At 45.9% G+C, this 27,616-nt stretch overlaps 1 protein-coding gene and 1 pseudogene across 6 annotated transcripts in view; both read left to right on the forward strand.

Annotated features, from left to right (window-relative positions):
* Positions 1-27,616, forward strand: part of ABHD2 (abhydrolase domain containing 2, acylglycerol lipase) — a 118,505-nt gene that overhangs the window by 66,430 nt on the left and 24,459 nt on the right. For 5 of the 6 annotated variants that reach the window (XM_077124162.1, XM_077124165.1, XM_077124163.1 and 2 more), the window contains 2 exons: positions 5,774-5,949; positions 9,084-9,251. In XM_077124162.1, the coding sequence (XP_076980277.1) occupies positions 5,774-5,949; positions 9,084-9,251 (344 nt within the window). The remainder of the gene's footprint in view (positions 1-5,773; positions 5,950-9,083; positions 9,252-27,616) is intronic. The other variant, XM_077124166.1, reaches the window with a different exon arrangement.
* Positions 10,997-26,370, forward strand: LOC143652517 (ataxin-7-like protein 3B; annotated as a pseudogene).

The following is a 27,616-nucleotide window of genomic DNA, read 5'->3' on the forward strand; positions in this document are numbered from 1 at the left end:
TGGGAGGTCTGGATTTTCCCTTGAGGCCATTCCCATGGAGCAGTTCTGTTACCAAAATCAGATGCTGATTATAAATAGCTTCAGAAGTGAAGGACAGGCTGGCCTCAAGATGAGTGAGGACTGTTCTGGTCTCGCTTGTTCCCTAATTAACAGGCCTTATTAACCACTGGCCCTGGCATAGCAATGGACAAAACACCATATGGATTACTCAAGAAGTGGAAGACATTGTCCCTGCTTTCAGGGAATTAGGAATAGAACATGCCCAGATGCTTCAACCCTAAGAATAGCTAAAAAAAAAAAAGTAGAAAAATATATGCAAATTAGTACACTAAAAACTGAGTATTCTTTAAAATATAAAGAAAGCTATAAAATTTTGCTCCAGGACAAAAATACTTGACTGATGGAGAGATATACCATGTGATTGGAGAGACAAGTCAATATTGTAAAAATGTCAGTTCTTCCCCAAGTAATGTATGTTTGGTGTGTTTCCAACCAAAAATCCCTTTCATGGAGCAAGCTAATTCTGTAATTTGTCTGGAAAATAAATTCCCCAAAAACTGCCAAGAAAATTTGGAGTAGAATTGTGAAGAGGGTCTGCACTATCAAATCTCAAAATACTCCATAAAGTTATAGTAATTAAGCGGTGTCATATTGGCAAAGGAACAGAAAAATAGATCTAAATCCACACAAAGAATATAGAAACAAACCCAAATATTTCATTTGGTACTTGTATTATATAAAAGACAACAGTTGAAATCAGTAAGGAAGGAGCAAAAGGACCATTTAAAATGACATAAGGACAATTAGCTAATTTCTTAGGGGAAAAATTATTTAGAACTTTACTTCCCATCATTTACAAAAATAATTTATACATAATGTATTTTTTAACTACAGGAGTAATAAAAGGAAATATTGGAGATATTTAAAATAACTGGGTGTTAGAATAGCTCTTTTGAAAGCAAAATGCAAAACATAAGATTTCATAGAGGAAGACTAACAAATTTAATCACAAAATTTAAAAATTATGTAAGGCAAAAGATAGAATTAAAATACACCATAGACTGGGAGAAAACACTTACAAATGTAAATTAAATAATACCTACAGTAGGACAAAGCCAAACCATATGATAGAAAACTGGACAGAGGTTGTGAGCCGACAAGTCACAGAAGACACAATCACAAATGATTAATAAATATGAATCAGAAAAATGCATTTCCCACAACAGTTTTTTTCTTTTACCATAGATTGGATTGACCTTAGGAAATACAAGTTACAATGAGATACTGTTTTTTCTTTTTTTGCCCATCAGACTGGCCCAACTGTAAAAGATCGAGAACATTCATTGCTAAGGGTGAGGCAAACAGGTACATTACAGGTGGGAGTGTTAGTCGGTCCATCTTCACTGGAAGGCAATTTGGCAGCTCCTATAAACTGCAAAAACGTAACCCTCAGTTCCGTCTCTCACCCTCCAGCCCCTTAGCAGTGGGTGGTCAGGGCCCAGCTTGCAAGGAGGTGGAGGTAGAAGTTTCCAGACCTCCTGGGGGGAGGCCCAGTTGTGGCCAGCACCGTCCACCATTTTCTTGACCCATACAAGTCACAGGCCAGCCAAGCTTCATGGGCAGGGAGCCCAGCTCTTGCTGGGAAGAGTGGTGCAGGGAAAGGAGCAGGTGGAATTATTGGCAGCTGTATTTTCAGACAGCCCACCGCAGCGGTGGTGAGTTAGCAACATGTCTTAGGTGTTTCTGTTTTATATAAATTTCAAAATACTCTATTCTCTTGTTCCCCTTCCCCTCCCTGACTTCAACCATGTGGCTGGGTGCCTATTCTAGTTTTTGTTTTTTCATTTCTTTCTTGTGATCTGTGTATAAGTTATATAAACAAACAAAAACGCCTAGTAAAACCCCACCACAAAGCAGCAAGTGGAATTGAAAAATTCAATTTTGCAAACCCTGGTGTTGTGTTATTATGAAGTTAATTTAAAACAGTGCTTTATCGGTAGGTGGCATTGTCACAAAATTAGAGGTTGTGAACCTCGCTGCGCACAGCTGACCTTCCAGTGGGCTCAGAGGCCCAGGAGATGCTGGACGGCCCCTTCCACACGCACACACACACACACACACACACACACACACACACACACTCATCTCGAGAGTTTATTCCTACCCCAGTCGGAGGGGGGTGTAGGTGGTCTGGAAGGACAGTAGCACCAATCACATGCAGCCAAATTCACATTATTGTGAGGCGTATTATTTTTTGAACATACTTTTTCATATTTTATACTTTGTATATTTTTTAAAGCTATATTTGAGTTTGATATAGATAGAATGATACAGCAAATGTGGCAAAATGTTAAAAATCAGTGGCTCTGGGTATCTGTGATGGGGATAGGGGTATATTTGGAGTTCTCTGCAGGGTTTGTAATGTTCTGTACATTTGGAAGTACTTCAAAATAAGTTTCTAAAAAAGATGTATGTGGTGGAGCTGTGTTCCAGTACCATGTTTCTTGAAGATGATTGTATAATGATATAGCCTTCACAATGTGACCGTGTGATTGTGAAAACCTTGTGTCTGATGCTCTTTTTATCTACCTTATCAACAGATGAGTAGAACATATGGAATAAAAATTATTAAGAGGGGGAACAAATGTTAAAATAAATTTAGAGTGAAATGCTGGTGATCAGTGAGGGGGAGGGGTGGGGAGAAAGGTATATATGAATTTTTTTGTTGTTTTCTTTTTATTTCTTTTTCTGAATAGACGCAAATATTCCAAGAAATTATCATGATGATGAATATGCAACTATGTGATGATATTGTGAATTACTGATTATATATGTAGAAGGGAATGATCAAAAATTACAAATGTTTGCATTTGTTTGGTGTTTTTTGGTATTTTTTTAAAAAATTTCAACATTAATAAAAAAAATAATGTTCATCAAGCATGTTAATTATAAAGCTAAAAAAAAAAAGGATGTATTTGTCTTTTAGATTTCCTAAGTGGGCCTGTGTGCCATGTGCCTAGGGGGAAACACGAAGGTCGGTGAGCCCTGGCTCCTGCAGTGGACATGAAGACCATTTAAATGTCAGGCTAGCTGGGTGCCAGGCAAGGGGTGGCTCCCCGGCCCCCGACCAGCAGCGAGTCCTGAAGGACAGGTAGTAGCTGGTCCAGAGAAGAGATGGGTGTGGGAGGAAGGAAGGAAAGCATTTTCTAGACAGAGGAAATGTCTTGAGGTAGTTCAGCTCCAGGCGAGCCTCTTTGGGGTGGCGTCGGGGCCAAAGGTTCGGGCTTATCAGATCTTGGATCTTGGACAAGCAGCCTCTGGGCATGGCGGGCCTGCTGGGTGAGCAGGGCGAGCTGTGCAGGGCCCTGGCCCGTCTCTGTGTTTCGAGGACCCTCCGCTGGCCTGGTGGGTGATGGAGGAGGGGAGCCACACTAGAGGGCAGGAAGCCTCTTGGGGGTAGGCAGGGAGGGGGCTGTTGCCAAGATCTGGAGGAGATATCATGACCGTGAGCCAGAGCGTGGCGCTGGCATGATCCCATGCCAGGCATTACATGGGACATCTGTGAATTGCCAAAAGGAAAACTTACTTCATCCTTTTGTCACATTTGCCAAGGTGGTATCATATTCTAAACAAATCATAAGATAGTCATGTGAAATCCATCTGTTCTTCTAACCTCAGTGTACTTCTATTTTTAATTTATATTACAAACAAATGTTTTGCAAACTTTCCCCCAGAAGTGACCAGGAGTTTGGTTTCTTAGGTCGCTCCCTCCCCCCCCCCCCCACGCACAGTTTACGTGCACAAGTACAACTTGGTAGTCCAAAGCCCTTTATAATTCTGTATCTCTGTCTTGTGTCTGTTCTAGTTTGGTAGCTGCCAGAATGCAATACACTAGAAACGGAATGGCTTTTAAAAAGAGGAATTTAATAAGTTGCTAGCTTACAGATCAAAGGCCAAGAAAATGTCCCAATTAAAGCAAGTCTATAAAAATGTCCAATCTAAGGCATCCAGGGAAAGATACCTTGGTTCCAAAAGGTTCAGCACTTCTCTCTCCACTGTAAGGGCACATGACGAAGTGTGCTAGCTTTTTCTCCTGGCTTCTGATTTCACGAAGCTCCCCCAGGGGCATTTTCCTTCGTCAACTCCAAAGGTCACTGTCTGGTGGACTCTCCGCTTTGTGGTTCTGTAGCATTCTGTCGTCCTTTTCTGCTCTCAAAGAATCACCTGGCTGTCTCTCTTACTGTTCTCAAGCTTTTCCAAAGTGCTTCTTCTTTAAAGGATTCCAGTAAAACCAATCAAGATCCACCTGGAATGGGTGGAGACACATCTTCTTCTAATCAAGTTTACTACTCACATTTGATTGAGTCACATCTCCATGGAGATATTCTAATTTAAGTTTCCAACACACAGTACTGGGTAGGGATTACCCTATAAGATTGTTTCGTATTAAAACGTGGCTTTTCTAGGGTACGTAAATCTTTTCAAACCAGCACAGTATCTGACTGGTCAATTGACATTATTTTTATGTTGCAAGCCTGCTTTTTGTTACTGTCATAATCCACTCATCTCTTATGAGTGTCAGGGCTTCTGCACTGATATTTGTACCTGTGGTGCTTTAGTAGCTTCAAGCCCTTTAGGTCTTAAAATCTTCTTTCTTTTCCTTCCCCCACCCAACCCCAAAGAGGGAGCTTGTCTGGAAACAGCTGCTGCTTGAATGTGATAGTTTCATTTCTCCTAAAGTTGTTCAGGTTTGATACACTTTTTTAAAAACAACAAAGAGAAGAAGAAAAGAATAAATCTGGTTTAATTTAAGAAGGGCCTCTGGCATCCACTGGTTTGGAGAGAAATGACAGGCATGACTTGGCAAATAGACTATAAAACACTCATCACTGTGCTGTGATACAGAGATGAAGGATTGGTGCCATTACCTGTTTCACATTATATGTATAACTTATATAGGACACAAGTCCTGGCCAACCATCATGCTTGGGTTAAAAACCACTGCAGAGAAACCAATAGCAGCTTCAGTAAGTGGGACCATCTTATACCGCGGTTGTCATCTAGAAGGATTTGTGAATTGTCACTTGGAACACCTTGTTTTCACAGTAATGAACTAGTATGTGAGTGTCTTCACAAAGGGAAGTTGTCTTGGAGTTATCGTGCCTGGCTTAGGCTTGTAAACCTTCATCCCTCATTAAGCCAGCAAACTGCGCTTTGAGTGCATTAGCTGGGGCAGGCAAGGGAGCCCCTAGCCATGAGGCACCTTCAGGCTCTTAGAAGTTTGGGGCCCTTCCCAGGGTAACTGGGAGTGGCAGGATTTTGGTTAATGGGGTAACCATTGCGCTGTGGCCTGTGTTGGGGTGGGCGGGCATGCGTGGACCTCTGGTTAGCATAGGCACTGGGCCAGCTATTTTATATACATCAACTCCTTAGATAATGAGGCCAACCCTGGCAAGTGAAATGTGTTCAAAATGTATAACTTGCTTTATTATAAATAAAATCTGTTGAATTACTTAACATCCTAAGTTTGAAATCCTCTCTCTATAAACCTGTTGATTTCTAAAGCTAGTCTGATGTAAGCTGCATTCATAAATGGGGGAAGAGATAAATCATGTCATGGACGGAAAGACAAAAAACTCTCATATTTATACTGAATGTACAGAATTTGTCAAGAAAAAATTAAATAGGTTAGAAGATTTCTGCTCCAAAGCTTTTCAGAACATCATTCAAGGAGTGTGGAGAAAACTGACCTCTCTTTCCTCTCCTTTCTCAGATACATCCCACCGCTGATCTGGGGGAAAAGTGGACACATCCAGACGGCCCTGTACGGGAAGATGGGGAGGGTGAGGTCACCGCACCCATACGGACACAGGAAATTCATCACCATGTCCGACGGCGCCACCTCCACCTTCGACCTGTTTGAGCCCTTGGCTGAGCACTGCATTGGAGGTGAGCTGGTTCGGGTCAGATGTTTGGGCCACCACTCAGATGGAGGACTAGGTAATGATGGAGCCCAGTGGAAATGCTCATGCCACCAGCTGCGTGCCATTGCACCCAGGGCCTCTTGGGAAGTCTGCTGAGCTGCATCACTTAGGAGCAACCTGCAGGCAGCAGCTCCAACATATGCTTACAGGGTACCATGTAAAGCTCTTGAGATAGCATTGGCACATGCAGTTTTTTCCAATCCTCTTGTGAAATACAGAAGCTTGGTGTAAGAGGCCAAGGCAGAACTTGGAGTCCAGCCCCCCACCCGCCTCCAGGACTAGGCCTGTGAGTTGGTGATAGCAGAGGCCAGGGCTGTTTGGGTGCTTTGTGTATGCTGTTCTCTTGCGCAGCCCTCACAGCAAGCCCGTGAAGTAGATGCTTTTATCATCCCCTCTTTCCTGACGAGGAAATCGAAGCTTAGCGAGGCAGTGTGGGTTGGTTTTGCTTGTTCGGTGACAGTGGATTGCAAAGGCTCTCAGGTGCCCTCTGCTTAAGTTTTCATAGAAAGACTCAGAAAGGCCTTATTTTGTCATGCACAGGTCTGGGATATCTCTTTCTGAGAAACATCCACTTCAGTTTCCAGCCTTACTGCGTTTGGCATTGCTCTGTCCAGCCTGCGCGATAAATACTAGTTATAAAATGCTACGTGATGAGGACCTTTGAGCAAGTGGCTCTGTATGCCAGCAACCTTTTGAATGTCACTCCTACCAGAAGAGACATGTCTTCTGAGTTCTGTAGTTCAAAGGCACCTAGTTTTTTTATAGGAGCTTGGTAAATATTTGAGGGTAAATTCCAGTCTCTTATTTAAAGTAACTAGAACTGCTGAGTACCTAGAGACAAAGGTTTATTTAATTTATGTCCGTTCTGCCTGGACTGTCCCTTCCCAGTGCCCCTTCCCACACCTGTGTGTGGCTGCCTCCGAGCCAGCCTCACTCTCAGCTCAGGTGCAGCTCCTCAAGGGGACCTCTAAACTTATTTGTGGAGTTATTATCTGTCTACTAGAATGTAAGAATCCCCAGAGTCTAGAACAGTGGGCTACCAATAAACAGTCCTAGAAGGAATGAATAAATGAATAGGTTAGGAGTTCATGTTGTGTTTACAAATCTTTTAGCAGCCCTTTCAAATATTTGTATCTTTAGCATACCCAGTTAAATATTTCTTCTCTTATTTTTATTGGGTTTATTTCTTCCAGCATTAAAACACACAATTTAGTTTGACCATCTGCTCTTCTGAAATAGGACCAAGGTGGGAGATTGAGAAAGGGCAAACCTTTGATTTTCTGCTATACTTGTTCAGGTCGTTCTATCATTCCATCCCCAGAAAGAATTAATGAAGGTGCTTCTGGGGAAGTCAGTATTTGTACCCAAGAAATGCTCCAAAATAAGGCAGCTCTTTATTCCCTTGTATATATATTTTTCTGTCTATAAAAGGAATAAGTATACATTTTAGAAAATTTGGAAAATACAGAAACATTTAAAGAAGAATGTAAGAATCATCCGTGACCCCACCATCCGATAGACCATTGTTAACATTTTGTTCCACTTCCTTCCAGATCTATGCATTGTTTTGCCAAAATATGAATTATTGTGCCTTATATTGGAAATATTTTCCCATGTCATTAAAAGTCTAAAAGTCTTCAAAAGCATGGTTATTATATAATGCTTAATAGTCTGTGATGTGGTCATAGCATAATTTAACTATTTTGGGGCATTTAGCTTGTTTATGATTTTGTCACCATAAATAATTCTATGGTCCACATCCTTAATCATAAATTTTTAGGCAAAAGTCCAAGAGTTGGAATTATTGGGTCAATGCTTAGACCCAGTGCTTAGAAATGTTTTAAATTTCTTTATGCATATTGCAAAATTGCAAACGAATTCACATACCCTTATCAGCATTAAGAATTTTTAACTGTTTTTCTCTGAACTTTTGGAAGGAAAATTCATGCATGGTCAGATTTAATAACCTAAACATTACTTTTCTTATTTATCTTATATGTATTCATATATTTGAATCAATAACTCATACTCCTGATAGAATTATTCAAAAGTACTGAAGGATATTCAGTGAAAGTATCAGTCCCTCTCCCTCCCCCACGCCCTCCCCCACATCCTCTTCCCAGTGGTACCCACTGTTAGGCTGCTCAGGTATTCTCCTTTGTGTACTTGACCGTCTACTGGCAGTCAGGACGAGCGGGCGTGTTTATGAGCATGGACGTCGTTTCCCGCCACACATTGGTAGCATCTGTATCTTGCTTTTTTTTCACATTGTATATTTTAGAGAATTACCCCTATCAGAATATATAAAGAGGTCTCAAGTTTTAACATTTCATTATTTGGACACGCAATTATTTTTTAAACCAGACATCTACTTCTGGATATTTAGGTTGTGTTCAGTCTATTGCCATTACAGTCTATACTGCATATACATTATTTTGTCTGTGGACAAGTTTGTTTGTGGGAAAAATTGCTGGGTCAAAGGGATCTGTCAAACACTACTTTTCATCCGTTCATTCATTTGTTTCATTCATTCACTCTGCAAGCATTTGGAATGAGTTGTGTGCCAGACAGTGCTGGGAGGAAAGGACTGAAAGAATTATCTTTTCCACCTGCACCTTCAAGAACAGGCCAGAAATTGTAACTAACCCCTGGCTGGAACACCTCAGACCAGTGTTCCTCAAAACGTGGCCCACCCCTCTGTGCAAGTCTGCGAGTCATTTGTTAGCTGCCTGTCAGGAGATAAGTACAGAAATCAAACGTAACACTCGGAATACTTGTATAGCAATTCTACAGACCAACTGAATCCAATAATAAAAAATTAAGACGTTTTCAATTTCATTTTTCTAGTAATTAATTTTTATTGTATTTTTCCAAAACATTTGTCCATGATGGATTAAAAATTTTAAGAAGCAGCCCTTGGCCAAAAATAGTTTGAGAAGCCCTGATACAGCTCCAGTTAGGAGGGCAAGCTGTTCTTTTCCAGGGACTTACGTGAAAGGATACGTAGGCCTCCTCCCGTGCGCTGCGCGATGAGGCCGGCTGCATGCAGTCCTCGCGCCACCCTTACCGGACGCACCTGGTCTCTTTCTGCGCCCACAGATGACATCACCATGGTCATCTGCCCTGGCATCGCCAACCACAGCGAGAAGCAGTACATCCGCACCTTCGTGGACTATGCCCAGAAGAGCGGCTACCGCTGCGCGGTGCTGAACCACCTGGGCGCCCTGCCCAACATCGAGCTGACCTCGCCGCGCATGTTCACCTACGGTAGGCAAGGGGGGCGGGAAGGGGCGGTTCTGACATTCACCGCCTGTGCTCCGTGTACAAGGGTAAGGGGGACTGTGGGGTACGGGGGCGCCTTCAACATGGGCACCGTAACCGCCCCCACCTGGAAAAGGCCGGACCGCAGCTCGCCCGCGGAGGTCGCCCCAGGGCGCCCAGCGCAGTGTCAGCACAGGAAGGGGCCAAGGAGCTCGGCACTCCCTCCCCCGCCCTCCCCACGCTCGCACCTTCTCCCCCCACCCGGTCCGCGCCCTGTGACTTGCCTGGCAGCCGCGAACCACGATCCCGCAGGGTGGCGCTGCTGGGAGGGGGGTCTGGCCCGCTGGCCATGCGTGGGCCCCCAGTGCCTGGAGAGCAGGACGGGTCCTGCCCTGGAGACGGGCGCCTGCGGGTTAGTGGGTCTCTGGTGCCGGGAGGCTTTGTCCTCCCAGCTGCTGGCTCTTGGGTCCCGCCTGGCTCTGCCTTCACATTCTGCAGGCACCGGTGAGTGATGAGTACGCAGGGAAAATGTGCCGCTGTCTGCGCAAGCTTTGGGGACGTTTATGACCAAGTAAGTTAGATTATGCTTCAATGGGAAGCAACCTAAAAGTGCATCTCAGATCTCACCACAGCCGTAACTTGTTTTCCTCGTCCTCCAGTTCTGCTTCTATGTGTGTAAATAGGTTTTCCTTAGTTGTGATCCTAGTGTCTCCAGTGACTTTTTAAATAACTTGACATTATTTTCACTCACATGAAGATGTGTACCTATCATACTCTTTCATTCCTTTAAGGACCACATTGCTGTTACTGTCCTGTGAGGGTTATTTAACCCTTCCTCTTTGTAGGGCATTTAGGAAATTGAAAGATTTCAGCATTTTCAATAATGATGCTATAAATATTTTGCACCAAGAACTTTTTTCCCTTTTCCTTAGTGACCTCTTGGGAGTAAGTTTCCCAGACTTGACCTTTTTTTCTGCTCTTGACGCGCATCAGGTTGCCCTCTGGCAAGATCATCCCAGGTTTCTGTGCTGTTGGTGACTGCAGGGCATTGTCTCCTGTGAGGGAGAGAAGGGGAAGGTGACGGGGAGAGAATGAATAGGGCCCTGCCCTGAGCAGGCCCAGCTCTGGGTATCCGTGCCCACGCCTCCTTTGCACCCACAGCGTCTCCTGAAGACACCCGTGTCCCAGACCCTGTTCTGTTCCACAGGTGCTCAGTGGCCTGAAGATAAGGTGAGCGTTCGGCTTTGCAGATGACACAGGCCCATGGGAAATAGTGAGGCTAAGGGAGACGGAATTGGATCCAGAAGGCCGAAATGGACAGAGTCGAGCAGAGGTGGAAGCTAGTGACAGCGAGGTTCTGTGCTTGGGTAGAAGGCTCCGTCTGACTGGTGATGGGTGGGGAGGCCCAGCGTGGCCGTGGCCTGGGACTCTGGGTGCTGCGTAGCACAGCCGGTGAGGGCACCCGCTGCATGCTGGCCAGCGCGGGTGGGTTACACAGCCCCGTGCCTTCAGCACCACAGGAGTCAGACAGGACAATGCTGAGAACCGCGGAGGCTCGGAGCGAATGGGTGGTTTGGGCGAGGCAGGAGTCACCTGGCTGTCCCTTCCTCCACCAGCGTCTCGAAGCTGGCAGCAGGGCGGGTTCGGGCAGTCCGTGCTGGGGGCCGGAGACGCTACTGGGAGGTGCTTCCACACCGCCTGGGGCGGGGCAGCAGGGAGGCAGCTGGGGTGGCCCGGAACGGGGTCCAGGCTCGGTTCCGGAGCCTTCAGCTGTGAACGGGGGGTTGCAGGTCAGCGTGGGCTACTGAGGACTCGGCAGGCAGTTGACACCCGACATGTAGTACACGTCTATTAAATATCAGCGTGGTGGTTATTCAAATCCTTGAAGGTCTGCCGATGCTAGGCAGGGCTTAGCCAGGCTCTGTGCCGCCCAAATAAATAAGACTGTTCCCCGGGAGGAGACAGGACTGTCCGTGAAGGACTAGGAGGCGGTGTGACGAGAGCCTGGGGAGAAAGGGCCCAGCCAGTGCCGCATCAGTCCAGAGAAACCAGCTCGGCTCCACAGGCCAGGAGCCGGCGGGAGAGGCAGGACTCCCTGAGGAAAAGCGTCTGAACGGGGCCTCAGGGGTGAGGACAGGTGGCACCCGTGAGCGGAGGGGGGGGGGGCGGGGGGGCTGTGTGCCTGGGGCCGGGGTGGCCAGCCCAGGGGCCGAATATGTGAGGGCACAGCCCGTGTTTGCTCCGTTTGACCAGTAAACTGAGGCAGCCGGACAGTGAACGTGTTAGAACTGGAAACCCCATCACACCTAGCCATGTGTGTTAGCTGTCTGTGAGCTTCCTGTATTTCAGTGCGAATACATTTGTTGACCTTTGTTTTTACACCCAGTATCTTTATTAAGGTCTAATTACTGTTGTTTTGTGGTACGGTCTGATATCTGCTGGTACTCACACCGACTCAGTGTGTCTTCAGAGTGTGTTTTCATCTCTTTGCCTGTTTATTTTTTCAGTTGAAATTTAGAATGATTTTGTTGAATTTGAACTAAAATTTCTGTATCAGCCGGCATGGCCTAGGTTATACTATGGAGGCAAACAGACCCCAGATCTCAGTGGCTTAAAAACACGGATTTATTTCTTCCTCACCCCACATGTCCATCGTGGGTGGCCAGGGCTCCGTGTCCGTGTCGTCACCTCCTGACTCCAGAACCAGCCTCGCTGCTGCGTCGCTGCCCGACAGAGAGGGCAGGGGGCTCAGCTTCTGAAGCTTCTGCCCGCAAACGAGAAAAACTTCTGAAAGTAGACTTGGTTTTGTCATTTATTTGCCAAGATGCATCACACCCCCAAGCCTAACTCCAGCGGGGCAGGGGAGATGCAGGCCTCCCAGGGAGGGATCGTGGGCTCTGCAGTGTGTCACAATTGTTATATAGAAATTTACATCTACAGAGTAACTTGGAAAAGCCGAATTTCATAGTAGTTTTTTTCCTCATCCACGAACATGGTATTTTCCTCAAGTCTTCCTTTATTTCCCCCATAAAGGACTCCTGCTGTCTTGTATAAGTCCACAGCTTGAACTCGGGGGCCCATTCGCACCCCCAGAGAGCTCTTAGAGGATGCCACTGGGGAACCCCACAGGCAAAGGCGCAACGGACAGAGGTTTTCCATTGCCTCTTTCCCTTCAGCTTTTTCTTTTTTCTTTTTGACTTCTCACAATAGATCATTTCAAATATACAAAAGTAGTGAGAATACTAGAAGGAGCCCAGGATAAGCCCCATGTATCCTTCACCCAGCGGCAACGATGACCAACTGCTTCGCCGGTCCACACCGCCCTCCCCGCAGCTCCCATCAGAGATTCTTCTGAAGCAAGTCCCAGACATCTGTCATTTCGCCCATGATTATTTTGGCATGCATCCTGAGAGATGCAGACCCTTTGTAGACATAAGCACACCGGAAACCTTTACCAGCATTCCTTAGGAGCAGACGCCTAGTCCGCGTTCCCTTTCTGGCCACCCCCAGCTCCCAGGGCGTTGCGAGACCTGCCGGACCCCCATCTGCCCGCGCTCCGCTTGGAGGGCGCGCCGTGCTGCCCGCCTGGCTTCCCCTGGCGCTCGGTCTCACCTGAGTGTCACCCCCTCAGAGAGCCTTTCCCTGACCCCCTTCCCCATCCAGGTTGCCGGCCCCATGCCCTTCATTCTCATTCTGATTCCTGTATCTATATTCCTCAAGCACTTAGGACTCGGTGAAGTTATTTACTTGTTGATTTTCTGTCTCTCCACCCCGAAAGGGAGACAGACTGTGTTCTCCGTCCCTGCTGTAGCTCCCCAGTACCTTGTGTCCTGCGAGGCCCCTGGGAAGCACTCACTACTGCACCAGGGTCGGCTAAGTGCCAGCCGCACAGGAACAGGTGGCAGACGTGAGGTGACCAGTTGTAGACGGAGGGGATGTGTTTTGCAAATCTGTGCGTCTCAAACAGGGGTGTTCTAGTTTGCTAGCTGCTGGAATGCAATATACCAGAAATGGAATGGCTTTTAAAAGGGGGAATTTAATGAGTTGCTGGTTTACAGTTCTAAGGCTGAGAAAATGTCCCAATTAAAACAAGTCTATAGAAATGTCCAATCTAAGGCATCCAGGGACAGACACGTTGGTTCAAGAAGGCCGATGAAGTTTAGGGTCTCTCTCAAGTGAGAAGGCACATGGCGAACACAGTCAGGGCTTCTCTCTCAGCTGGAAGGGCACATGGTGAACACAGCATCATCTGCTAGCTTACTCTCCTGGCTTCCTGTTTCATGAAGCTCCCCGGGAGGCATTTTCCTTCATCTCCAAAGGTTACTGGCTCGTGGACTCTCTGCATCTCATGGGTACATCATTCTGCTCTCTCTGAATTCTCTTTCTCCAAAATGTTTCCTCTTTTATAGGACTCCAGTAAACCAATCAAGACCCACTCAAATGGGTGGAGACATGTCGTCCCCTAATCCAGTTTAACAACCATTCTTGACTAAATCACATCAACCAGGGAGATGACCTCATTACAGTTTCAAACATACAGTATTGAAAAGAGATTATTCTACCTTTATGAAATGGGATTTATATTAAAACATGGCTTTTCTTAGGGGGCATGTATCTTTTCAAACCAGCACAGGGGGTGCCTTATGGTGTGAGCTCCTCCTGGTCAAAGCAGATCTCAGTTGAGCAGATGGCAGGATTTCCAGCCCCTGTGCGTACCCTTTGGACCTTTCGAAACTGTGATCTTGACCAGAAGAAAATTAAGCCCTGTGTCCTGCCTTTCTTGGCACACACACCCCTCAGGGCTCTCTCTAAGAAAATTTATAAAAATTCGCTTCCCTTTTTTTCTTTCACTTCAATTTTTTTCCTCCTCACTCAAAAATTTATTTGACTTTTTTTTTCTTCTTTTGTGAGAAATAACATATATACAAAAAAGCAATAAATTTCAAAGCACACTGCAACAATTAGTTGTAGAACTGATTTTGGAGTTTGGTATGGGTTACAATTCCAGAATTTGGGGTTTTTACTTTTAGCTGCTCTAAGATACTAGAGACTGAAAGAAATAACAGTATAATAATTCAGCAGTCATACTCCACTGAGCTCTCCGTATAACTCCACCATCACTTTTGATCTTTCTCCCACTCTTTAGGGGTATTTGGGCTATGGCCATTCTAACTTTTTCATGTTGGAAGGGGCTGTCGATATTATGGGGTAGGGGGGCGGAACTATCTGATGTTCTAGAGAGGCTGGGCCCTTTGCATTTCAGGAGTTAACTGGTCCAGGGACTCATCTGGAGACCATAGGTTTCTGGAATGTTACTGTAGCACATGGAACCTTTGTAGAATCTTGTATAAAAGTTCACTTACCAGTACCTGGGAGCGGAAGAGGCCCAGGTGTTTGGGTGAGGTTTTGTCTCCGTTTGGCAGTGAATACGAGCGCAGCTAGAGCCCAGAGGTCCTGACTCGGCGAGAGGCCGACACCAACTGAAGGACTTGTGGTGCTGGGGCAGTCACTGCTGTTGCTGTCTCTGTCGCCGCCGTCGCGGACGCCACCACTGCCGCCTCCGACGGATACGGCCTTGTGAAGCCTCTGGGCCTAGGCGCGGCCCGCGGAGCCTGAGGTGTTGCCCCGAGTGCTTCTGTGAATAAAACAAGTGTCCTCTCCGTAGTCGTTTACAGATTAAAATGGAGGAAATATCGTTGGCTAATCTGGATACTAACAAGCTAGAGGCCATCGCTCAGGAGATATACGTAGACCTGATAGAGGATTCTTGTTTGGGATTCTGCTTTGAGGTACATCGGCTGTCAAGTGTGGCTACTTCTACCTGGAGTTCGCAGAGACTGGTAGCGTAAAGGATTTTGGCATTCAGCCCGTGGAAGATAAAGGAGCTTGCCGCCTCCCGCTTTGCTCCCTTCCTGGAGAACCTGGGAATGGGCCTGATCAGCAGCTGCAGCGCTCACCACCGGAATTCCAGTAGCTGCAACATGAGAGTTTGAGAGTGATCAGGACAATAAGTTATACTGGTCCTGTTGCTTAGAGAAATAAGCTAAGTAGAAAAAAAAAAAATGAGACGAAAATCCCAATTTCCCTTGAAGATCCTAGCCTTTAAAAAACGCAAAATGAAGAGTTTAACAATTTGGATCCTTTTTAAGTGTATTACATGGGGTCAGTTCTGAAACCCTGGGCAGGAGAAGCTGCAGAGCTGGAGGGCTGATCCCTAAAGCAGACCAGGATGTGCACCAGGTCCCTTTGCTGGCCCCAGTGCACAGATGAGCAGCTGTGTGGCCAGCATATAAAACCCTTTTGGTTCCTCAGTCTTTAGGCCCACCTGATGTCAAGGGCTCCCCAGATAAATGACAGTTTGGACAGTATGGATAGTCAGGCCCTAATCAGTGGACTCCAGTGAGACTGCTCCTGTTATCTCTGTCCCTCTGATTTGGGCTTCTCCAAGACAAATGAAAGTCAGGTATGAGATCTGGATATTAACAATTCAATGTGGGAAAACCAGGAAATGGAAGTTCCAACTGAGTCTTGAAGGAAGACTTGAAGGAGTCTTCTTATTGCCTTGGCTCCAATAAGAAGAAAAGGCTAAAGCTGCTGTTCTCCAAATGTCCAGCACTTACCACAACTACAGCGACTGACTTAAGGACAAGAGCTAACCTTTGGCTGAGCAGAACCCCTCTCTCCTGACCCCCACCTGGTGGCATAGGCCTGGCACCTGGCTTGTTCAGACAGGCTGAGGATTCAGTTATGATCCCCTGAGGAGGTAACAGGGGCCTCTGCAACTATGCACAATATCTCAGATTGCAAGATTCATGTATGGATGTATTGTACCTTGCACAAAAGTTTGGTGGGGCAGTCATTTTCCTACTCTGAGTTACCAGTTACCTAGCCAGGCCATAAATTTGACTTAGTCACTGTGCCAGGTTACTAGCTGGCTCCCACCCCAAAGGCTGAACTTAACTTTGGAGGAGAGCATCATGGTTGTGTGGGAGATTGTGATTTGAAGGCTGAGCCCAGAGGTCTCTTTCAGCTGCTCTCAATAATGTGAAATGGGTTAAGTGCTAGGTGCCAAGCAGCAGGACTAGGTCTTTTCATCTCGTTATGGGCAGAATCATATTGAATACTCTTGTCCCTTGGATTGGGCAATCACAGAGTTAAATCTGCTTTAATGAGTGTCCAGACTGTCATTACATTCTCGTCCCTCACAGGAATAGTCCTTTCTATCCAATCTCTGTGGACCTTCTTGAACACAGAGGCTATCCTTTGTTGAAAGTAAGGGAACGGCCTCCAGGATTCCCTTGCTTCAGGGATGGGATAGGGGAGCATTGGAAGTGAGAGCTGCATATAAAAAGTTCACTCTACTTTACTCCCTCAAGGGTTAGTGAAGTGTAGAAGGATGGGAGCCTCAAGGTTAGCGGCAATGTAGCGGGAACGGTGCTGCTTTATTTGAAGTGTTTTCTTACCTCATTCTGTGCCCGAGTAGAGGGCTCAGTCTCACCCTTCTGGCTTGGCCCCACATTCCTCCTGTCCTCTGCTCCACTGCAACCCAAGTCCCCAGGTGCTGCTTGCTACCCCTACTTTCATATTGACCAGTTTCACTTCATCTCTCTTGATGAAAGCCTGCCCAGTTTCCCTTTCCTTGGCCTCTTTTATGATTTTTATGTTCTTCTTGAGAACTCAGAAGAATCTTGCTTATGGCTCCCTGTTGGGATTGCAATGGGAAGAGAGTGGCAATTTTTGCAGTTGAAGGGCAGTGTCTGATGCCTAAACATTTCTTGGTAGTTTTGCCTTGCTGATAAGCCCTTGTACTATGACCTCCTTATGAGGAGTAATACCTTCCCACTCCCACACTTGGGCATTGCCTCTCTTAAGACCTAAATGGAAGAGAAGTAAAGGCTGATGCATACAGGGATGGAGTTACTATTGATCTACTTTCTTGAGACCTTGCTTTGCATGTATTCCCCACCCTCCCTGAAGGAACTATTTGGACTGATTTGGGTTACATACCCAGGGTTAGAGAAATCATAGAGATAGGGCCTCAGGACTGTGTCTGTCATTACATTCTCCCTCTAGGGTTGTGCTGTTAGCAGACCTAGTCACTGATTGGTCTTCAAGAATTGTGACCATTTTTAAAAAGTCAAACCTTGGCAGGGGCTAAAATAATTTTGTGGTCGAGGTTTTCATTGCCCTGGACTTTTTGTAGGTGGCTCCTTCTAAGGAAATGCAAAGGGAAAAGAAAGTTTCAGTGAGACACTGGCTTCCTTCCAAATGAGGTCTTGGAAGCAGGCCAGAGTTAAGAGTTCTGGTCCACTTTTCCTTCAGAGAGGGAGGTTAGACCCCAACATTATTACTTCTTCTCTGGCTTTTTCTACTCCTGATTAGAGGAGGATAACTTGGGAAGTAGCTTTGAGTAATGTTTTATTCGTATTGCTCTCCACCCCCCCTCCCCCTTTTTGGCCCCTCATCAGTTGGGCATAGTCCTCTGCCCTGGATGGGTATGAGGTGGGCTTGGCCCAACGGTTGCCCTGAGGGAACAAACTCCTTTATTTAGGGGGAGAATATGCCCCCTGCCATATAGGTGACAATGGTTAGGAACTCTCCCTTTCCCTACTAAGTTTCCCTCTTAACAGCAGAATTCCTATCCTTCCCACCTCAAGTGTATTGATCACCTGTAATCCTGTTATGTATCTGAGTGTGTGTGTGTGTATGTGGGGGGAAGGGGAATCTTTACAAGTTCTGTGATTTGTGGCTTTTTCTTCCATATGTTAGTTCCCACCACCGCATGCCCAGGGGCCACTGCCTGGCATTATCGCATGCTGGGATCATTGGGGAGGGTAGTGGGGCTCACCACTGTCTTTTGTTCTGGAGATTCTTATTTTTGCATCAGTAGTCCACCCTATACAGATAGCAAACTAACTGTGTATTCCCTTTGCTCTGTGGCTGCTCGTGTAAATAAACTGCATCTGCCCATTGGTAAACACTAATAATAAACCAATTAAAAAAAAGTTCACTTACCATTTATCAAATCAACTGTTCCAAGCCACATAAGCACTAATCTCTTATTACTGGACTTCTCTGCCAGTGTGACCAGGAGTTGCAGAAAGAGCTCTCTCTTGAACAGAAGGATTTCCTAAATGGGTAATTGTGTATTCCTGTGACTTAGAAAGCTTCCATACTGCTTTTGAAAGATGAATTCATTTTGGGAGATCTCACATGATCATAGTTATCATTTCTCTAGCACTGACACGTACCAGGCGTGGTGCTGAGTGTCCAGATGTTTCACTTCGCATGCTCCCTGCTGCCTGGGAGGGAGGTGTTGGTATCCCTACTTTGCAGGTGAGGAAGGTGAGGCTTAGAGAGGATCTTAAGAACTCTGCCTCAGGTCACAACTTAGAAGTGGCAGAACCAGGATTCAAACCCATTTCTGTGTGATTTTTTACCCCAACTCAGTACTGCCTCTTGTGTAATGTTTATTTCCTGTTCAGAATATACTGCTCCCTCTAATACGGAGGGGCAGGGGGACATAGGAGCATTTAAAAGATTGTTCCCCACTTTGATGGTGGCAGTCGTTTCTCTTTTCATTGTTAGCGATCCTTATGCAGCACTGGGTGTGTACCAGACACTATTCTAAATGTTTTGCGGGTATTAAATCAGTTATCTCCCTTTTGCGTATGAAGAAACCGAGGCCCAGCAAGGTTGAATAACTAGCTGTGTGTGTTAGATTCAGTTGTCAACTTGGCCAGGTGAGCATACCTAGTTCTGTTGCTGCGGACACAAGCCAATGGTACATGAACCTCATCTGGTGCTAATTACATCTGCAGTCGGCTAAGAGGCGTGTCTGCTGCAATGAGTGACATTTGACTTAATTGGCTGGTGCTTAAATGAGAGAACGCAATGTAGCACAGCCTACCAGCTCGGCATTCCTCATCTCGGCACCAGCAGCTCAGCCCAGGCCTTTGGAGATGCAGAAAGAAGTCACCCCGCGGAAGGCCTGGAGAGAAGACCAGCAGAGACCATCTTGTGCCTTCCACGTAAGAAAGAACCTCAGTGGAAAGTTAGCTGCCCTTCCTCTAAAGAACCAACAAAATAAATCCCCTTTTATTAAAAGCCAATCCGTCTCTGGTGTGTTGCATTCCGGCAGCTAGCAAACTAGAACACTTGCCCAGACCACAAAGCTGATAAGTGGAAGGTCCAGACCCGGATGCTCTCCTCCTGGAGTCCATGCTCTTAAACCACGGGCTAGACTGCCTCTCAGCGGGGCAGGACCCGTTCAGTTGATGCTTCTCAGGAGTAAGAAGAGATCCTCTGTCAGATGCATTTCAGCTTAAAGGCAAAAGACCATCCGGGAGCTTCTCAGAGCCACGGAAATGGCCTGGTGGGCGGGGCGCTGGCCTTTCGTTCATTCATCATCCTGCAGGCATTCTCAGGACCAGGCCATAGGACATGTGCAGGCCTGAGTGCGAGTCCCTGACCTGGGGAGGCTTCCAGTCTAGTGACCTACTCACTGGCCAGTGGCAGTGGGGGAGGGGTGGGGGTTGGGCACAGTCACGGTCAGTCTAAGTTGATTGTCTGGGTTTGTCCAAAAAGAGTATTTCCCAACTGCAGCCTTTTCTAGGACAGGGACCAGATTTTAGTTTTTAACTTTTTAAATTAACCTCCTGTATCTAGTTTATCACTTAAAGAGATATGCTCAGGAAATGCCTGCAAATAGAAAAAGCCTGTGTTGTAGAGTCCAGCAGGCAGCAATCTGAAGACCTATGTTTATAAGGGATGCTAAAAATGTGTAGCATAGAGTCCAGTGATCTCCAGTAAATGACAGTGATTATTGTCTCTATTTCCCTTCACTCTGACTTTCTTTTTTTACTGTGGTTCAGCTTAGAGGAGAAGAGGTGAGCACTTACGTGAAAGGTTCGGTGACCTTCACTCCACATCAGCTTCATACATTTGACCTCGTGAACATTTGCAAGGACTACTGTGAGAAGCTGTGCTTGTGGAGCATAAAGTTCTTTGTTTTTTGAGCTCAGTCTGAGTTATGTCTCTGTATACGGGGACAGCCAGACCCCTGGTGTTATTTTAAAGGACACAGTGCTTGCTTTCCAGCTGTACAGCCTTCAGTGTTGACCTCCTTGCCAAAGCTGTGGGTCTGGAGGAAGGGTCCACACCTCCACTGCAAAGCTCCTGGCTTCCATATTCAGAATCAGCTCTTAAAATCATTAGTGCCAAGTTGTTGTATTTTAGCACAGTTTTATTAGCTATATTTTAACCTTCTAAAATTATTTTAATTCTAAAAAATTGTTCCTCACCACTTACCCTCGGTATAGTTCATAGATTTTTCTAAATCAGAAAATGTCCAATATGTCCTTTTGATCACTTAAATTACAAGCCGATTTTATATTTTATTAGCTGATCTGTCCAGAAATAAAATGTGAAGCCATTAGGGATGACTAGTAGAATCCGCAAGGGTGAAATTTACCAAACTGTCTTTAAAATTTCCTGTTGAAATAGGGTGCTGTACTATGTCTCAACCGGGTACCTGACCCTACCATGTGGATGAGATGAGTGAATAATGCTTGGAAATGAAAGCTCTAAAAAAGTTTTGGATAGTTTTTGAAGTGTGTTTATTATAAAGCATTCAGGCTTTAATTGGAATGTTTAAGCAGCACACATGTTGACTTAGTTTTGTTTTGGCTTAATGGATTTTCTAACCTAGACAGTGTTTGGAATGTGAGCATTATCAGCAGGGCTGCAGGAGACGAGTAAAATCGGGACGCATTCCGCTCCCTCCTCCTGACTTTGGACAAATGCCTAATCCCAGCAGCCCAGTAGAGCAAAGTAGAGCTGAGCCAACTGCCAGCCAAGGAAATACATTTCTGGCTATTCTAGCCTCTATTTCTAAGTTTGACTCCAGAACTTTTACGACCAGAAAGTTTCATCTTGATTTGGGGAGATAAAAAAATTTAGACTATTTTGGAAGTCTCCATATCGGGTAAAAAAGAATAAAATTAACAACCTGGCTTGGGCCCCTACAAGGCGACAGAGTCCCTTACAGTCATTCTAACAGCACCCATCTCTGGCAAAAACACCAACCCGGGGCATTTGGGCATTGAAAGGGACCTCAAAAGTTTTACATTTCTTTTCCCTTGTGAGTTTAAACAGTGAAGAAATGGGTCCTTCTCATATTTCTGGACTCTTAACTTTCTGGCATTAGACCTCAGGCGGATGGGGAGGGGTCTGATGTCACAGCACTTCTCCTCTTGCTTGGAGGGGGAGCTCATTAATGTCCCACTGAGGTTAGTACTAAGAGTTTTTGTTTTGAAACTATCTTTTGGGACCTCAAGGTAAAACAAAATTTTACCTTGCTTAGAAGGCAGCATCGCAATTTTGGAAGGAAGGAGTCCCTGTAGCTGGGGTGACCGTATAATTTTTGCCTCCCAACGGGGACACTTTTGAGAGCCAAAAGGGAATTTATGAATAATTATGTCAGGACAACAGACAAGCTCCAGGAGTCTCTCTGGCAAACGAGGTTGTATGGTTGCCCTGCCTGTAGCGTGCTATAACGATTGTCCAAGACTCAACACATCTCACCATGAACAGCTGCAGAAAGTGTATTTAAGGAACTTTCATCTTATTTTTACAGCTCAACTTATCTTAAGATGTTTGATTAGATCCTGAGCATAGATGTCTCTATCACCTTTTCATATCTACCATTTTAATTGATGTGCTCTCAGTTCTGGATCGTATTCATGATTCCAGATTGACAGCCAAGAGTGCGTTGCCTCTGCTACAGCCTAACAACGACAGGAGGCACAATGGGAGGGGAGGACAAGAGGCAGGTGAAGACAGAGAATGTAAAATGAGAGTGAGGGTAGCACAGGCTGGACCATCTTGGTGGAACACATGGCAGGACCATCAGCGGGGAGCTGCTGAACACTGAGCTGGTGCTCAGGGACCCGGGGCTTCAGGGCAGGTGATGGAGGTCCCACCAAGAGAGGAATTGTGGAGGAGCACAAATGAGGTAAAAAACTTAGCCTTCAGCCATCAAGAGGGCAATGCTAAGCACTTGATGCTTGGGGAAATGAAGATAAAAGCACTCGTTTGTGAAAACGTTTGCCTCAGAGATGAGGACAAGGCCAGCTAATCTGATGGGCAAAAAGGGACTGTCTCTCTTTATTTCTACAGTTATTTTCTTCCCGAGTGACTCAACTTTGCAGTAGCTTCCTCATAGCTTTAAGAAATGACTCCCACTCTTCCACCCTGAAAATGGTAGGGGCTGCTAGGCCCCCACACCCCTGCCAGTAAGCCATGTTAGCCTGATCATATCATTCTCTTAATGGGGAAGAGATTTAAGTTCTTCTCTCCCATCCTCTGCTCAGCAACACTGGCAGGTAATGTGTGCTTTCATTGTACATGATTCACACTTCCTTTGTCTCCAGCTAATAGTTGTGGCACTCCCACCCTGTGCCAGGCCGTGCCTGCCATGGAGGATGACTCAAAGTCTCCATCCAAAAGGAGCGCCAAGTCTCTGGGTCCCTTTATTTTAACCTGCTTACTCATGTTAATACCATTTGGGGAAATGGCTTTTGAAATAGTAGCTTTCAGGCAAGCTTTGCCTTGTCTTTCTTTAGGGGTGGTAGGTTGAAGAAAAAGGCAGGGAGTCTCTCCTTTCCTCAGCAGAGTTGCCTTTCCAGGGTGCCCTGTGGTCTCATCTCTCTCTAATGCCAGGCAAAAGTCTCCTGTTTCACCTTGTCTTCAGAAAGCAGCAGCAAATGATTAGCTGCCTCTTGCCCCTGGTGCTTATCTCATGAGGGTTAAGTGCGTAGAACCCCATTAAAACCCTCCTAGTATTCTTAAAACACACAACTGCTTACTGTAGCTCTCAGTAAACAGTCCAGGGAGGGGCTCCTGGAGGCCCTCCCCAAGGCGGACCCTGGTGGGCAGACACATGTGACATTACCCTTCCCTTCCCCGGGCAGGATGGCAGCTCTTCACAAGTACCCCAACAGCCTGTCTGGCATCAGGCAGGGTGGGTCTTTTATCCAAATCAGATGTGCTTGGTTTAATTAAATTGAGACTCCCAAAGGGCCTACCCAATTAGCTGTAATTGTTCCGTTGTCCTAGAGCAAATCCGAGTTTCGTGACTGTCCCAGTGACATCTGAACATCTGCTCTAAGTCTCAAACAATTAGTTCCAAACCTAGGAAAAGATAGCTAGGTCTAAAAGAACTCAGACAGTGGAAAAGTAAGACTTTTAATCATTTAAGAATAAGCCCCTGCAGTCCTATTACTTCTGTTGCTTTGTGATCCAAGGCAAAGGACCTGGGCTTTGGCATTGGAAATGAGTTCCCAGTCCAGGGCTCCCCCTCTCTCAGCGTGAGGCTGGGCCGGTCGCCTCACCTCCTTACATCCGTTTCCTTGTCTGTATGGGGCTGGGTCCCTAGCGCAGGACAGGAACACAGTGCGACGTTCTTTCATCCATTCACTGAGGGAACAGCGATTGAGTGCCCACTGAGTGCCTGCCCCCCGTAGACCCTGCTGCATGGAGCTTATGGTGTAACAGAGGCTCACTGAATGTTAGAACCAAACATGAAGACATAAATAATTAGCCTCAGGATGAGTTCAATTAGGCAGAAATCCAAGGAAACAGTGGAGAAGGATTTTTGTAATTTAAGTAAGTCCCGCAGGCCCCTCCTTCTGCAGGCCTGGCGTCCTCATCACAGGCCAGCTGTACCACCGTGGCGCCAGCACCAGTGACATGCTGGGTGTCCTTAGGATAGTTGAAGCTGACCTGAGAGGGTTAAACATCTGGGGTTATCTTATTCTTTAATTTTGCTAGGTTTGCTAATTGGCTGGATTATTATTTCAAAAATATGCATGTGGTAAAAAACACTCAAACAGTGCAGAAGTCTGTATACACTAAACTAAGTGTTTCGCCCTAAACCTCCAGTTCTCCTCCCCAGAATAAATATCTGTTAAAGTTTCACTGGTCAAATATATAATCCGCCTTCTAGCTTCCTATGTTCTGGAGCAGCTAGAAGGAAGAATCTGAGCTGATGGTATGATAGCCTGTGACAGACTCGGATCTGTCCTGTAACTACTTGTTGAAGAGTGCTTTGAAAGCTATTGCTTTTTTCTTTCTTTTCTTTGTATGTATGTTACATAATACAATTAAAGAGTTAAATATATACATATATATATAATCAGATATGTATGTACATACCTCTTTAAAACCCTGGTTCCCACATGAGAGTATGCTATCCCCATTGCCTCTTCCCTGGCTTTTGTCCCTCAGTAAATTGGCTCAGGGGTCATTCCATGCCTCTTCTTCATTCTTTTTCATAGCAGTATAGTGCTTCATTTAAAAAGTCCTCTAAGGATGAAATTGAGGTCATTTCCAACCTTTTGCTGCTACAACCAGGAATGCAGTAGATATTCTTGCACTTACATCTTTGTACACATATGTAAACATATCTGCAGTAAAAAGTCCCTAAAGTAGAATTGCTGGTCAAAGGGTTTTCCTTTTTTTCATGTTTCATAGTTTATTTCATAAATGTGAAAGCTGATTTCTAAGCAGATATTTAGGAGAGGTAGAAAATTAAAATAAGAGTTTGAAAACTAAGATTACATAGATAAAAGTTAGACTTAAAATATTTTAGATTCAGAATATTAACTTGCCATTTTTATTATATAATTTCCCAATTGCATTTCTATATACCAGTGGAAAGATGAAAAGACCTTTCATATAACTTATCCTGAATCTGCAGTAATAACTTACCATAAAATAAAACTTCAGTATTTATAAACGTCCCACCAGAAGTAATAATATAATAGCTATGGTAGACTTATCCTTTTCTTTTAATATCATGAGATTTTATAAAAATTGTCTCACTTGACTGTGGGGATGTACAAGTCCAAATTCCGTAGGGCAGGCCACAAGCTGGGAGATCTAATGAAGGTTTTCAGTGAATTCCCCAGGAGAAGCTGCGTGGCTGAAGTAGAGGTGGGAATTCTCCCTTCTGATTGCTGAAATAATCACTTCTCCTTTTAAAACCTTCAGCGCAGATGCGGCATCTCTCGTTGTTGAAGGCATCTTCTCAGTTGGCTGTAGATGGCGTCAGCTGTAAACGCGATCAACTTACTAATGACTTAGTCCAGGGAACAGCCTCACAGTAACAGTTAGGCCGTGCTTGCTTGACCAAACCACCAGATACCACCGCCTGGCCAAGCTGACCCATGAATCTAACCATCACAGACCACTCCTTGACAACTTGGCACCCATACACATACCTTCAACCATACTTAATCTCTACATAAAAAACAGTAACTGTCAGGTAGGCCACGGTGGCTCAGCAGGCAAGAATGCTCACCTGCCATGCCAGAGGACCCGGGTTCGAGTCCCAGTGCCTGCCCATGTTAAAAAAAAAACTGTTATACTTTTCATCTAACAGTACTCAACTGTCCTGTGTACAACCAGAAACACTAAATCTCTCCCCAATAGGGTACAAGTCCATGGGTAATATTCACTTTTTTGCATGTGTGATTGTTGATTCTTTATTGTTTGGGGGAGAAGTTGCGAGTTTACAAAACAGTTGTGTGTAAAATAACAGGATTCCCATACACCACCCCATCGCCAGCACCTTGCATTGTGAAACATTTGTTACTGTTACTATCAGATGATTTTTATATAAATCATACCCTTTTTTAACAGCAGTTACCTTTCTTACAATTGATGAAAGATTATTAAAATAGTTTTATGGCCCATTGTTTATATTTATATTTTTCCAATATCCCACCCTATCATTTCCACCTTGTATTAGTATAGTACGTTTGTTATGATCCGTGAGAGAGCATGCGTATACGTGTACCGCTAACCAAGCCCATCATTTACAGTAGGACTCACTGTATTGCACAGCCATCTGTTTCATCTTCATTCTTAGGTCTCCCCTTTCAACCACACTCTCCTGTCCAGTTCTGGGTTGTTGATTACATTCACCGTAACATGCTGCCGTCCCCACTGTCCATCTCCAAACCTTTACCGTTAGCCCAAATAAAAAGTCCACACGAGCTCAGCGCCAGCTTCCCGCCTTCTAACCCCAGCCTGCCTCCCGGTAACCTGTGTTCTAGATTCTAACTCGATGAGTTTGCGTGTTATAATTCACCCATAACCAGGGCCCAGGCCTCTGTGTTTTAATAAGCCCTCTGTTCCGGCCCCACTCCCAGAGCTTCTGTTCCCGAGGCTCCGGCTGGGGCCCAGGAACAAGCATTAGAATGCGCTTCCAGGTAGCACTGCTGCCGCTGGCCGCGGCCTAGGGCCTGCGTGCGGGGCCGCCGTGTACCCTCACTGCACCGTCAGGCCCTCTGCCCGCAGGGAAGGTTACCCGGACGTGAGCCTGTGGATTTCGGGCTTTCGTGTGTATCTGATTTGGTGCCTGGCGGACCGGGAGGAAAGGGCCTGGTTGGGTTCACTCCCCAGCCGCCGTGGGAAGCTTGCTGGGAGGCGAGGTGGGGAAAGCCAGGGGGTCCAGCAGCCCCGCTTCTCCTGTCCCGGAAGGCTGCTGTCAGCGAGAAGGAGGGACGACATCTAAAATGGGGCGTCTCAGATGGTGCTTTCTCCTTGTGGTAGGGCCTTGTTCCTTAAGGCGGTGCTCTCCCCCCAGCTGCTCCTGAGCCCGCCCCGAGGTGGTCTGCACTGCGGAAGGCCCAGACTTAGGGTGCGCTGTCATTCTCCGAGGTCCCCGGGTGGTTCCGATGTGTAGTGCGGTTGACAAACACTGCTGCAGAGGAAAGACTTCTAGAAATCTCTGTTGGCCTTAAGTGTTAAGCTAGAGTTACTTGTTTAAATGATGTTATAAGAAGAGGAGAGAAGCACTGTCAGTTGTAATGATAAAAGCTAACCCTAGTGCTGATCAAGTTCCAGACCCTGGCCTGGGCCCTCTCTCCATGCCACCTGCTCCGTCCCCCAGACAACCTTACGACATTATCCTGTTATCACCTCCATTTTGCAGATGAGGAAACAAGCCAAAGAATGGTTTGGTATCTTGCCCAAGGTCACAGTATTTTCCAGAGTTCCCTGAGGGTAGAAGTCATCTGAGGCATCATGTTGACACGCGGCCCCGGGCCCCTTCCTCCTCCTGCAGACCCCAGCCCCGGAGTGGGGGAAGGGGTGGGTTTGCCTCACCCCCAAGGTCATAGGAGGAAGCTGGGAGCATGGGGGCCCAGCAGTCGGACCCAGAGCCCTTCCCTTAGCCACGAGGCTAGACAGCGGCTTATGGCCTAGGGGAGGTGGACAAATGTCTCTAACAGGACTTCTGAGTTGATTTGTTGTGTTACTGAGCAGCTGTGATGCGAGATGAACGTGTTTGAAACCCTTCTCTT

Source organism: Tamandua tetradactyla, chromosome 12, assembly GCF_023851605.1.
Source record: "Tamandua tetradactyla isolate mTamTet1 chromosome 12, mTamTet1.pri, whole genome shotgun sequence".
In the NCBI taxonomy this organism is placed as follows: Eukaryota; Metazoa; Chordata; class Mammalia; order Pilosa; family Myrmecophagidae; genus Tamandua; species Tamandua tetradactyla.